The sequence below is a fragment of the Tarenaya hassleriana genome, unplaced genomic scaffold (genome assembly GCF_000463585.1).
Source record: "Tarenaya hassleriana unplaced genomic scaffold, ASM46358v1 Cleome1, whole genome shotgun sequence".
Taxonomy (NCBI): domain Eukaryota; kingdom Viridiplantae; phylum Streptophyta; class Magnoliopsida; order Brassicales; family Cleomaceae; genus Tarenaya; species Tarenaya hassleriana.
Window position 1 is genome coordinate 5,437,182 of NW_010960187.1, and position 11,254 is coordinate 5,448,435.

The 11,254-nt window shown below is 39.5% G+C and overlaps 3 protein-coding genes across 6 annotated transcripts; 2 read left to right on the plus strand and 1 right to left on the minus strand.

Moving 5' to 3' along the window:
• The first annotated feature begins 93 nt into the window (after window positions 1–93).
• On the plus strand, window positions 94–3,757 carry LOC104812968 (adenosine deaminase-like protein). Of its 3 annotated transcripts, XM_010540422.1 has the most exons (13): window positions 94–181; window positions 310–439; window positions 647–717; window positions 1,284–1,375; window positions 1,453–1,512; window positions 1,589–1,822; window positions 1,914–1,990; window positions 2,076–2,145; window positions 2,239–2,352; window positions 2,642–2,708; window positions 2,901–3,005; window positions 3,256–3,396; window positions 3,492–3,757. In XM_010540422.1, the coding sequence occupies exons 2-12, from the start codon at window positions 363–365 to the stop codon at window positions 3,378–3,380; spliced, it is 1,092 nt and encodes a 363-aa protein (XP_010538724.1). In that variant the 5' UTR covers window positions 94–181; window positions 310–362; the 3' UTR covers window positions 3,381–3,396; window positions 3,492–3,757. The 3 variants fall into 3 exon arrangements, with proteins under 3 accessions (XP_010538724.1, XP_010538713.1, XP_010538740.1); XM_010540411.1 differs by lacking the exon at window positions 94–181 and having other exon boundaries at window positions 319–488; XM_010540438.2 differs by lacking the exons at window positions 94–181; window positions 310–439; window positions 647–717 and adding an exon at window positions 730–928.
• A 720-nt stretch (window positions 3,758–4,477) lies between these two features.
• On the plus strand, window positions 4,478–8,106 carry LOC104813008 (tobamovirus multiplication protein 1). 2 transcript variants are annotated; one of them, XM_010540479.1, is made up of 12 exons: window positions 4,479–4,801; window positions 5,077–5,167; window positions 5,510–5,600; window positions 5,697–5,749; window positions 6,050–6,142; window positions 6,240–6,311; window positions 6,628–6,700; window positions 6,819–6,864; window positions 6,985–7,048; window positions 7,386–7,439; window positions 7,521–7,598; window positions 7,678–8,106. In XM_010540479.1, exons 1-12 carry the CDS (start codon window positions 4,716–4,718, stop codon window positions 7,768–7,770), a joined length of 894 nt encoding a protein of 297 aa, XP_010538781.1. In that variant the 5' UTR covers window positions 4,479–4,715; the 3' UTR covers window positions 7,771–8,106. The 2 variants fall into 2 exon arrangements, with proteins under 2 accessions (XP_010538791.1, XP_010538781.1); XM_010540489.1 differs by lacking the exon at window positions 5,077–5,167 and having other exon boundaries at window positions 4,478–4,892.
• Window positions 8,107–8,842: 736 nt separating this feature from the next.
• Window positions 8,843–10,961, minus strand: LOC104813017 (derlin-2.2). The gene is made up of 6 exons (XM_010540500.1): window positions 10,656–10,961; window positions 10,235–10,334; window positions 9,781–9,995; window positions 9,596–9,679; window positions 9,448–9,501; window positions 8,843–9,352 (listed from the first exon to the last, which is right to left on the minus strand). The coding sequence occupies exons 1-6, from the start codon at window positions 10,752–10,754 to the stop codon at window positions 9,170–9,172; spliced, it is 735 nt and encodes a 244-aa protein (XP_010538802.1). The 5' UTR covers window positions 10,755–10,961; the 3' UTR covers window positions 8,843–9,169.
• Between the last annotated feature and the right edge of the window lie 293 nt (window positions 10,962–11,254).

Consider the following 11,254-nt stretch of genomic DNA (forward strand, 5'->3'; position numbering starts at 1 on the left):
TTTTGGACCCAAAGAACCTTTTTTTTCCACTCATCCGTCGAATTCGAATGAATTACAAAGTTTTGGTTGTCGTTTTTTCGCTTATGAGCTGTGGGAAGTTTCAAGTTGTGAAGCACAGCACGACGAAAAAAGAAAAATCTCCGACTCCGTCAGTGCTCCCAATTGCCAAATAAAAAAAAAGGTTGATAATTTTTTTTTGGTCACAAAAAGCTCCGTATTTTCTTTTAGATTTGTTTTTTTGTTTTTGTTTTTTTATAATCATTCGTCAAAATTGACTAGCTTATAAATCACGTCGTCCCTACAAAACAGGGTACTCTCTGTTCTTCGTGTTTAATCCGTGTACGTCTTCTCAGAGCGATAAGATGGAATGGGTGAACTCCATGCCCAAAATCGAGCTACATGCTCATCTCAACGGCTCCGTCAGAGACTCAACCCTTCTGTAAATCCCAATGCCCGTTTCCTTCTTGTTTCCTTTCTTGTCTGTTCGTGTGCGTTTTGGCTGTAATTTATCAACAATTTAGGCTTTTTTTTTTTGTTGAGAATTCGAATGCCCAACTCGATTTTGAGCTTTGTTGATCCGTCACGTATGATGGGTTCGAGGATTTACGTCTGCTTGTTTTGTGGTTTTTGTTCCTTTTTTGGACAGAGAGCTTGCTAGGGTTCTTGGTGACAAGGGTGTTATCTTGTTCTCTGACGTGGAAAATGTCATTCTGAAAAGTACGTCAAATCCCTACTCTTGAGCTTGATTTCCAGAATCGTTGTCGAGGCATGTTGGTCTGTAGTAGTGACTGTGAATAACGTTCAAGTTCGGTATTCAGTCTAATCAAATGCATAAATCTTTCTGGAGTTTGGTCAAATCAGATGAACAGTTGTTCCAAACGAACTCACAGTCTTTCCTGACCAATGTATGATGTTTCCTTGGACTATGGTAAGAAAACTCAGATGCAATGAAGCCAGATCCATGAAACATCTCTTGAAAGCGTTTTGATTTTGTCCTTTTACCAGTTCTGGTTATATAACCGTCAGTAAGTTTTGAACTCTTTAGATCTCTGTCAGTTCTAAAAGGTTCAACTTCCGGTCTTAACCTCTCCAACGGAGGGTATAGTTTGATTACTTGGTCAAATATGCCGGTTTTCACTATCGATTAGATTATATTTACATCACAATGTAGTATATATCGCTGTGTATATAGTTTCTTCGTGCCTTTGAGATCAAGAATCTTCTTCAGCTTTGTTCTAAATGCATATCTAACAGATGCGTCTTCTTCTTCTGGATATTTTTAGATGATCGCACTTTGACTGAGGTTTTCAAGTTGTTTGATCTGATTCATATTCTTACTACTGACCACAAGACTGTCACGAGGATCACCAAAGAAGTATGCTTACCGATCAAATTGTTCCGTTAGTTTGTCAGATACCTTCATCTTGACATTCCTTTTCGGGATATTTACAGGTTGTCGAAGACTTTGCCTCCGAAAACGTGGTTTATCTTGAGTTACGAACAACTCCAAAGGTACCCTCTTGCAAATTCATGAGTTCGATCTCTTCCGAGGAAAACTTTTTGAAACTCACGAGGCAATTTATCTCAGAGGAATGAGTCGATAGGCATGAGTAAACGCTCTTACATGGAAGCGGTGATCGAGGGTCTGAGATCTGTCAGTGCAGTTGATATCGATTTCTCAGCATCTGATTCAACGCCTGGGAGAAGTGTCAGCTCTCGAGTTCCGCGTAATGGACGCGACGAAACTCCGAGAAAGAAGATTTATGTTAGGCTTCTTCTCAGCATCGACCGCAGAGAAAGCACGGAATCTGCAATGGAAACCGTAAGTATTAACAAAATTCTGTTCTGTTCTATACCTGCAGGAAGAAGAAACATCAAATCAAACAATTTTTTTCCGTAACTTTTTTTTGTAGGTTAAGCTTGCGCTGGAACTGAGAGATGCAGGGATTGTTGGTATAGACCTTTCCGGGAACCCTTGTATCGGAGAATGGTATAGTGATTCTTTCGGTACTGTCTTTTAGATTCTTCACATAAGCATGTTCTTATGGCGAAATTTATCGTGTTTTCTGATGCAGGGCCACATTCTTGCCCTCGCTAGAATTTGCTCGGGATCAAGGTCTTCACATCACGCTTCACTGTGGGGAGGTAGCTCTATTTTTTCAGACATTTTCGCTTCAAAATGCTTCGGTTGGGAACTGCTCCAACTAGTTTACTGTCTCTATCTTAGTGTGTTCGTAGGTGCCAAATCCGAAAGAAATCTATGCCATGCTCGACTTCCGCCCTCGTAGAATCGGCCACGCTTGCTTCCTCGAAGGGAAAGACTGGGAAAAGTTGAAACAATACAAAATTCCGGTACTCGAAATCATTTCCTTGCATTTGGTCACCACTTTCATATGTTAAGCCCGTGCCCGTCTTCTTGGTATCATCTCTTAAATCTTGTCAATGGATTTGTCCCTCGTTACTCAGCTTTTTCTCGACAAAAAACTCGTATCAGACAACCTAGTCCTCATCCAAAGTCTCGAGCTTTCGAAACTTAACCTTCTCCAGACAATGTTGTTGATGATAGTAATGTGTTGTCACCTTTCTTCTTTCACCTGAGTACCATCTGATATTCTACCGATTCTTGGCTTATGTTTTGCAGGTCGAGATATGCTTGACATCCAATATCGTTACCAAATCAATTTCTTCGATTGATATCCATCACTTCGGTTAGATTCCTCTTCCCCCCATTACTAAGTTTATGCAAGATATCCATTCTTTATTAGATGGGCTAAACTCATAAGTAAAAAGAGAAATTATGCAGATCGGTTCATGGTTCATATCGAAAATTATGATGTATTAGTGTTACATTGTTCTTGATTTCACCCGACACGATCTGATCTGATATCTCGGTGTTGCAGCTGATCTCTACAATACAAAACACCCGCTGGTTCTATGCACAGATGATACCGGAGTTTTCTCTACCAGTCTCTCCAACGAGTATGCTCTCGCCGCTCATTCCTTTGGTAAGTTTCGAATACTTTTCTGCTCGATTTATTACAGAACCTAAACCGAGTTAACTCAGTATCTGACCAGCTCTTCATAGTTCATACTGACACCAAGAACACGAAACAGTTTGATGCTTGCTCTGTTTGATCTTTAGAACATGAGAATTAAGTTGCACCCGAATGGCTTTTAGACAGGTTTGAAGATCTGAAGACGAAAAGATCTGATTTTTTTGTTTTTCTTTTTTGTTCGGACAATGAATGTGTGAAGGTCTAAGCAAGAAGGAGATCTTTGGACTGGCAAGAAACGCCATAGAGTTTACATTTGCAGAGGATGAAGTGAAGCGAGAACTGAGGTTGATTTATGATTCAGCCTCTTCCCAGTACGATTCTTGATTGTTTGTCATTTCAGGTATTTTTCTCATCTAAACCGGTTCGGTTTACTCGGTATTGATCGTGCTGTTTTGGTCAGTGCTTCATTTTGATATCTAAACCGGTTTGATTTAGGTTTTGGGTTAATGGCGGACATTTCCACCAATTTACCAACCGGTTTGCAGGTTTGGGAGATCAAAGACCTTTGCTTTCTGGTTAATATTGTATTGTAATTCATGAAGCTGTCGATTTTATGATTATGCTTTCTGGTTATTGTATTGGCACATTTAGATTTATTCGCCTTTGTTGTTGGTTACAAGATTTAAATTTGGACTTACCTCATATCAAACATCATTCACTAGAAACTTCTGGACCCCACGTGCCACACGTGCTTTCCTCCACTCACATCTCCCTCCCGGTGCGGATTCTTTATTTTTATTTTTTCAAAATACAATTGCTATTTGTGATTGTTGTAATAATAATAATAATAATAATATTCCTTCAATATTTAGCCCGAGTTAATAATGTTAATTTGAAGTAATATTCCATTTTTTGTAATCTAAAACAATGTTACCTAAAAGTATGGCATATATATATATATATATATTAATTATTTTATGTTAGTAGTTACTGTTGTTGTTGTAATGAAAGGGAGTCTTGGCATAATGGTTAAGCTGTTGTCGTTGTAATCGTGTATCTATAATATATCCTTGTGGTAGAATATTCTCCCGGATCCCGCTCAATAAGGATGTTTTGTACACCGAACTGTCTTAATTACTGTTGTAATCCACAATACCAATAGTAGAATATTACAGATGTTACAGCGTGTTTGTAGTTAAATTATTGATTTTTATACACTTTAAATATGATAAGATATATCGGATATTAGAAAAAACTATATTATATTATTTAAATTATTTTGGGACTAAAATAGATATCAAATTGATATATATATATATATATATAGTGGTAGAATCATAATTTTGTTGTAATAGTAAAATCATATGAGGAATATGTAAACTTAAATTTATTAATTTACCTTTTTTTGTGGGGGGGGGGTAAAATTGGATGGGAAAATATACGAGATTCCGTACAAATAAATAGAATTATCAATTATGTAATGCGAGCGACGACGAGGCACACGAGTTGCATCATCGCACCGTTGGATCTCCGCCATCATCAGACCTTGGGTTGGTTCCAGAGTCAAACGCCATCCTTTTTCTCGGCCTCTCCGATTCGGAAGGGATATTTGGGTATCTGGATTGAGCTGTTCCTCAGCTCGGCGGATTTTGGATTTTTCTGGCTCTCTTATTTTCCCGATAAAATTTATTCATCCGCCTGAGGGAAGTATATCCGATAATGGGGAGGATGGCGGCGGAGGACTTGGTGATACCGACGGATATGGCGGGGGGGGGGGGGGGGACTACGGTGGCGACTGCAAGTTGGTGGGACGAGGTTAACGAGTCAACTACTTGGCAGGACGGGATCTTCTTCACTCTCTGCGGTGCTTATGCTCTAGTTTCCGCTATCGCTCTTGTACTACTCCCTTTCTCCTTCTACTCGTATATGTATCTATATACGTAGAGGTGTTACAGATCTTTCTTCTGAGATTTTCGAGGTTTTAGGGTTGTGGGTGATGCTTTTTCTGGTGCTTGCTTTGGGCTTCTAGGTTTAATTGATGCGTATTTGTGTTGGTTTTTCCTCTTGGGACTGCAAGTTGGTGGGACGAGGTTAACGAGTCAACTACTTGGCAGGACGGGATCTTCTTCACTCTCTGCGGTGCTTATGCTCTAGTTTCCGCTATCGCTCTTGTACTACTCCCTTTCTCCTTCTACTCGTATATGTATCTATATACGTAGAGGTGTTACAGATCTTTCTTCTGAGATTTTCGAGGTTTTAGGGTTGTGGGTGATGCTTTTTCTGGTGCTTGCTTTGGGCTTCTAGGTTTAATTGATGCGTATTTGTGTTGGTTTTTCCTCTTGGATCAGTCGGTACGGTAGGATTATTGGATTAGGGTAGATAAAGTTGATTGATTGTTTCCAAAGCTGGGACTTTTTCTGGGTCCGTTACTTGTCTGGATTTGGAGCTGGAACTTTTGATTAGTTATTGTTCTAATGGACTGGAAATTCTGAACACTGGATTGTAATTGGCAGATCCAATTGGTAAGGATCCAAACGAGAGTGCCTGAATATGGTTGGACCACTCAGAAGGTCTTTCACCTTATGAACTTTGTCGTCAATGGAGGTGAGTATATGTGCTTTCCATGGAGATTATAGGTTTTTTTTGGTTTCGAGTATTACTAGATCATGTTTGACCTTTGTTTGGACAATTGTGTTGCAGTTCGTGCAGTTTTGTTCGGATTTCACAAACAAGTATTTCTTTTGCATCCCAAGGTGAGTTGGGCAACATTTAACTTGGTGCCCACCATAAAACAGTGCCCTTCATTTCATATTGTTCACATTTTTTTTTTTAATTTTGTACTTTGACTTGGACAAACCGTTCTGTTTCCTGCGTTCAAAAGATCTTTGTTTTTGAATAATCATCTATTCACATCTAACTGGCTTAGTTGTCAACTTAATTTTATGCTTGAAACTTGAAAGTCTTCACGCTTTCGGCTGATCTGGCAATTTGAAGGTAATGGCTGTCGAATTCTACATCTTATAATGATTCAAAGTTTCTGTGAGATCGTGCAGGCACTTAGTTTGGTTCTGTTGGATCTTCCTGGTCTCCTCTTTTTCTCGGCTTACACGCTGCTTGTACTGTTCTGGGCAGAGATATATCACCAGGTAAGTAAATACTTCAAATCAAAATGGTTTATGTCTGAGTCTTTCTGATTCTGACAGAGAAACTCTAAATATTCGTGTTCTTGCCACAAATAAACAGGCAAGAAGCTTACCAACAGATAAGCTGCGGATATCTTATATTTCAGTGAATGTGGTTATATACTTGGGGCAGGTATGTCTTAATTTAGTGGTTGAGAACTTGAGATAATTTTAAGAACTCCACTTGTTTTTGCTTGTCTTGAGGTTCAATGTTTACACCTTATCTGTTATGATTGTGTTAGATTCTTTAAATTTTGCATGATAGTAATCTTGTCCCCATCTTATTAACTTTGTGACTGATCTCCCGATTATTAGTGTGGCTTTCTGGCCCTTTTAACAAATTCTGTCGAGATTTGTTTCAAAACGTTTACCTTTGTAATTTATTTTAGACATGCGTGGTTACTATAAGATGTTGAGTGTGTTTGAGCCGTAATGGATGTCTGCATCAGGTTGGTATCTGGGCTTACCTCTGGGTAGATGATAACAGTCTTGTGGAGTTAATAGGAAAGATATTCGTTGCAGGTATGCTTACTTTATCTGGTTACACAAGAATGCTAAACCCATTTTCCTTATTGTTTTTACTTTTTCACTTTTATTAAAGTTGACACTGACTTCTGCTATATGTTTTTTTTTTCCGAAGCTGTCTCGTTCATTGCCGCGTTAGGTTTCTTGCTCTATGGAGGAAGGTGTGTACTTCTTGTTACTTGTGCGATGTCTAATAATCAAGATAACCAGAAGGATTATTGTTGCTTCTAGTGTTTGTTGTTTTTTTATTCTCATGCGGACCGCCATTTATTATGTCCCAGATTGTTTTTCATGCTGAGAAGGTTCCCTATTGAATCAAAAGGAAGAAGGAAGAAACTCCATGAGGTATTAAACTTTTTTCAAAGTTTGAACTTTTTAGATGATATTGCAAACCTAACATTCACCTTGCTTATGTATATATCACCTTTTATCATGATGTTGTATTCTACGGAATTATCTGAGCCTGGTATTGGTTGGATGACTGGTAACTTGGTTAAGTTACATAGAAATATAGGCACAGACTTTTTTGGGTTATTGTTTTGGAACTTGTTATCATTCAGGGTTTTGTTGCTTAAACACAGTATGCCTGCTGTGTGTTTTCTACGATTTGAAACTCGGTCACGTATAGACATCTTTTTTCTTGGGGTAACTGAGGTAACGATAGTTTCATATGTATTAACAGGTTGGATCCGTCACAGCCATATGCTTCACCTGCTTTCTTATAAGATGCATTGTGGTAAGCACTGAAAAAAGATAGACTACCACAAGAAACATGAAAAAGAGGAAAAAGTCTTTACATAGTCTGGTTGAATTGCAGGTGGCTGTATCGGCGTTTGACATGGATTTATCACTAGACGTTTTGGACCATCCGGTCCTGAACTTGATCTACTACATGGTACGACTATGAATGCTGCATTATTCGAACTTCATCTCTGTCTCTCTCGATCTCGACTGATGAATTATTGGTAAAACAGGTGGTGGAGGTACTACCATCGGCGCTCGTCCTTTTCATACTGCGTAAGCTGCCTTCCAAGAGAGTGTCTGCTCAATACCACCCCATCCAGTAGAGAGCCCGAAAGTTGCCTCCTTTTTCTTTTTCTTCTGCTAGAGAAATTGCCTTTGTGTTCTGTGAGTCCCCCAGTGTGCTATTTATCAATACACCTCATAAAAAAAAAGAAGAAAAGAAAGCGTCGTCCTGTCGAGTGTGCCACTGGCTTGTGAAAACGGGAAAAAAAAGAAGATCATTCTTCCAATGGGCTGGCTTTGAGTGTTTTTCCAACTTTAGCCGATCTATTTTACGTGTTTTTTTTAGTATTTGCATGAAAAAATTATCCTCTGTATATGCCTGACTCGATTTATGTTATTTTCGGTATGCATTTTAATCAGGTTAGTTAGTGTATCAATCTCTCATGTCGCAATAGGTCGCTGTTATATTATCCATAAAACAAACATATTCCCCATAGTCCACATCCATCTCATGGGAGTCAAGATACCGAGTCCCAATGACGGGGAAGACTTTTATGAATGGAAATCTGCAGAAAACACATTCTCCCATAAATTTTCAGCATCAAAGATACCAGAGGCTGCAGTGCAGGTGGAATGGGCGAAAATGGTTTGGTTTCAGCAAACGATACCGAGGTATGTTTTTGTACATTGGATGGTTATGCAGAGGAGACTGACTACTCGTGATCGCTTGCACAGATGGAACTTGATACAAAATTCAGAATGTGTTCTCTGTAATGAGGAAGAGGAATCACACGAGCATCTAGTTTTTCGCTGCACCTACAGTTTTGAGATCTGGTCGACGGCAGCAAGGAAAATATGGTTGAACCCCCCAGCCGAGCTATCAAGATGCCACTCATATGTGGCAAGAAATCCAAATACTGATCAACATAACAGAAGAATCCTTTTAAAAATTCTGATCCAACACACTATTTATGGAGTTTGGAAGGAAAGAAACTCGCGCATCTTCGGAAATGCCTCTACGTACTACACCGCAGGTTTTATGCAATCAAATGGACCAATCCAACAGAAATACTCTACTTTCACTCCAGCAGGGTAGAGAATGCAGAAGCAATACACTGCTTCAAAATTGGTACTCCTTCAACGCAGACTGAAAAGTAAACTTGGAAGTTAATATATTTGTTGCTGTAAAGCTTATTTCCTTGTAAGGATTGGTTAGCGGAAGCTTTGTAATGTGGATCTAGAATCCTGTACCATGTACTACCATTTTTGTTTAATACACCAAATTTCATAAAAAAAAAAAATATTAACATCAACCCAATATGTGAGTAACGCCGGAAAGGAAGGCATGAAGGTCACGACTACAGAATGTAGGAATCAAATACAAAATGGACCGCGTCATCATCATCTACCTGAAGACAAACCCCAAACTGCTTTCCGAGTCAGTGGCCTTGACTCGGCCAAATATAATGGTTATACGTCCGAGTCTGAGGGCAAACAGAATCAGTCTTGGTGGATTTCCTCTGCAGGTGCGGGAGCAAACCTCACATTTTCAGGCCGAGCCACCACGACTGGATCATCCGCGAATAGGGCTTTGATGAATGATGGAGTCCGCAATGGATGACGACCCGTCATTCTCGGGTACACCTCTGCTAGGAAGTAGTACGCGTGACCAGCTATCATCCCCTGATATATTTGATTGAACAACCTCTCAAAATGATGGAAACATGTGTAAACAGGAAAATAATTTGTTTAAAACTGAATTCGGAACAAGTCAATACCAGAAGATCCACCCATGCACTGGCGCCCACAAGGATAGAGAATCCAAGAAGCACCTACAATTCCAGAAGTTTTTTTTTTTTGCAAAGGTCATGATGTGATTCACTGAAAAGATTGTTGCTTTAGAAGACGGGTTTAGTCCCAACTCACCCATGGTAGGTAGGCTGCCGTAAAAGTGAACAACCCGAGGAAACTCATGTGGATATAAGGATTTTGTTTGCTCCACACATAGACCTGAAGAGCAGAGGAAGATAATATTAGACAGAGATTTAGAGATTTCTTCACTCATATAGAGATTCTGTTTGAAGTTAACACATGGAGATAGAAATACCAACCATCATGAAGGTCAAGGAATTGCTGAGGAAGATGATTTTAGCAAAGGAAGCTGACAAGTACGGTATCATTCCACCGACGAGGACAATACCAGTTAGAACGGTTGCCCCAAACAAGAGCATGTAGAAGAAATCTGCAGTCCTTCCCCTGAAGGAGTTCTCTTCAAGGAGTTTGCAGTATCGAGCGAGGAAGAACATATGGAACATGAAGTCCAAATCTGCAATATTCAAAAAAAATTACAAACATATCAACAAAAAAAAAATTTAAAATTTTAAATAGTTAACATCAATCATTCAATGGCCTCCGCATCAACAGTTATATCTATCACACAACCATAAAGGACAGTGGCAGATTCGATAATTGCAAAACGCGATTTTGACATGTGAAACAATGACAGATTCAACAGTTAAATCAATGAAGAAAACTGGTATGCAGCTCTGAAGCTGAAGAACTTACCCATCTTCCGGAAATACAAGAAATTTGTAACGAGGCGCCAAAATTGGTATTGCTTCACTACGAGTGTAGGATTCAAGTAGAGGTTATATGGAGATATGATCTGCAAAGATTCCCACCAAAGGGAAGCAAAATTCACATGATTCAATTAATTGATTTAATTAATTATAAAAAAGAATTCGGTTTATCAGATCCCAGAACTATTTAGCACATAAACCCTAATTCACCAGAGTTATTCGATCCAGTTGGATCAAAACCAAATAAAAAGGGATCCTTCGAGAAGAATGAGAATGATAGCCAATCGAACCAATTAGATCGAAGAATAACTCTCAATCGTAATCCCAAAAAGAGAGGAAAAAAAAAACTAGAGCCCGGAAAACTTCAAAATAGCGAAATTTTCGGGCAGGAACCAACAAGAGCATACCTCGAGCGAGCAACCGACGGTGGTGACGACAGCCGCCGTGAGATATGAGCGGGTGATTATCGGCATCTGTTTATACCATTCTTCTACCGCCTGAGCCATGATTTCTTCTTCACCACTACCGATCCGATCACAAAACAATTCCACCTGCGAATTTCAACGAAACCCAAAAACAACAACGAAATCTCTAGAAGCTTCGAGATTGTCGAAAGAATTTCAGATGAAATCTGCTGTACAGAGACTTCGAATGAACGCAAGCGAACTCGTCTGATAATCCAATACACACGAACATAAATGTGTACGTGTGTGTGTCCGTTTATATGAACCGCATACAAAAACTTTAAAGCCTTATTACCGTTTGTGACAAGAGCTAGACGAATCAACGAGAGCGTGATGTGTACGAGCCAGTAGAAACCCTCCACGTATGCTTTCATTCATGAGGTCTCGTCGAAGCGGTCTCGCGTTTAAAGCAAAGGTCCTAGACTGCGTGACGTTTTCTTTCACCCAAAACGACACGACTTCCATAAAAAGGAGAGCAAAAAGGCAAGTGGTCCCGTTGAGCACGTGAGCATATATAAATAATCCAACGGTTCTTTCCCCGG

Bases quoted from the DNA above. Each gene is read 5' to 3' on its own strand.
- LOC104813008 (XM_010540489.1), top strand. From the start codon at position 4,716: ATGGGGAGGATGGCGGCGGAGGACTTGGTGATACCGACGGATATGGCG. The intron at 4,893-5,509 runs GTACTACTCCCT...TGTAATTGGCAG, and splicing joins TAGTTTCCGCTATCGCTCTT to ATCCAATTGGTAAGGATCCA. The intron at 6,143-6,239 runs GTAAGTAAATAC...ACAAATAAACAG, and splicing joins GGGCAGAGATATATCACCAG to GCAAGAAGCTTACCAACAGA.
- LOC104813017 (XM_010540500.1), bottom strand. From the start codon at position 10,754: ATGGCTCAGGCGGTAGAAGAATGGTATAAACAGATGCCGATAATCACC. The intron at 9,996-10,234 runs GTAAGTTCTTCA...TGAATATTGCAG, and splicing joins CTTGTATTTCCGGAAGATGG to ATTTGGACTTCATGTTCCAT. The intron at 9,502-9,595 runs GTGAGTTGGGAC...CTGGAATTGTAG, and splicing joins CGGCAGCCTACCTACCATGG to GTGCTTCTTGGATTCTCTAT.
- LOC104812968 (XM_010540411.1), top strand. From the start codon at position 400: ATGCTCATCTCAACGGCTCCGTCAGAGACTCAACCCTTCTGTAAATCC. The intron at 1,991-2,075 runs GTATAGTGATTC...TTTCTGATGCAG, and splicing joins AACCCTTGTATCGGAGAATG to GGCCACATTCTTGCCCTCGC. The intron at 3,006-3,255 runs GTAAGTTTCGAA...GAATGTGTGAAG, and splicing joins TCTCGCCGCTCATTCCTTTG to GTCTAAGCAAGAAGGAGATC.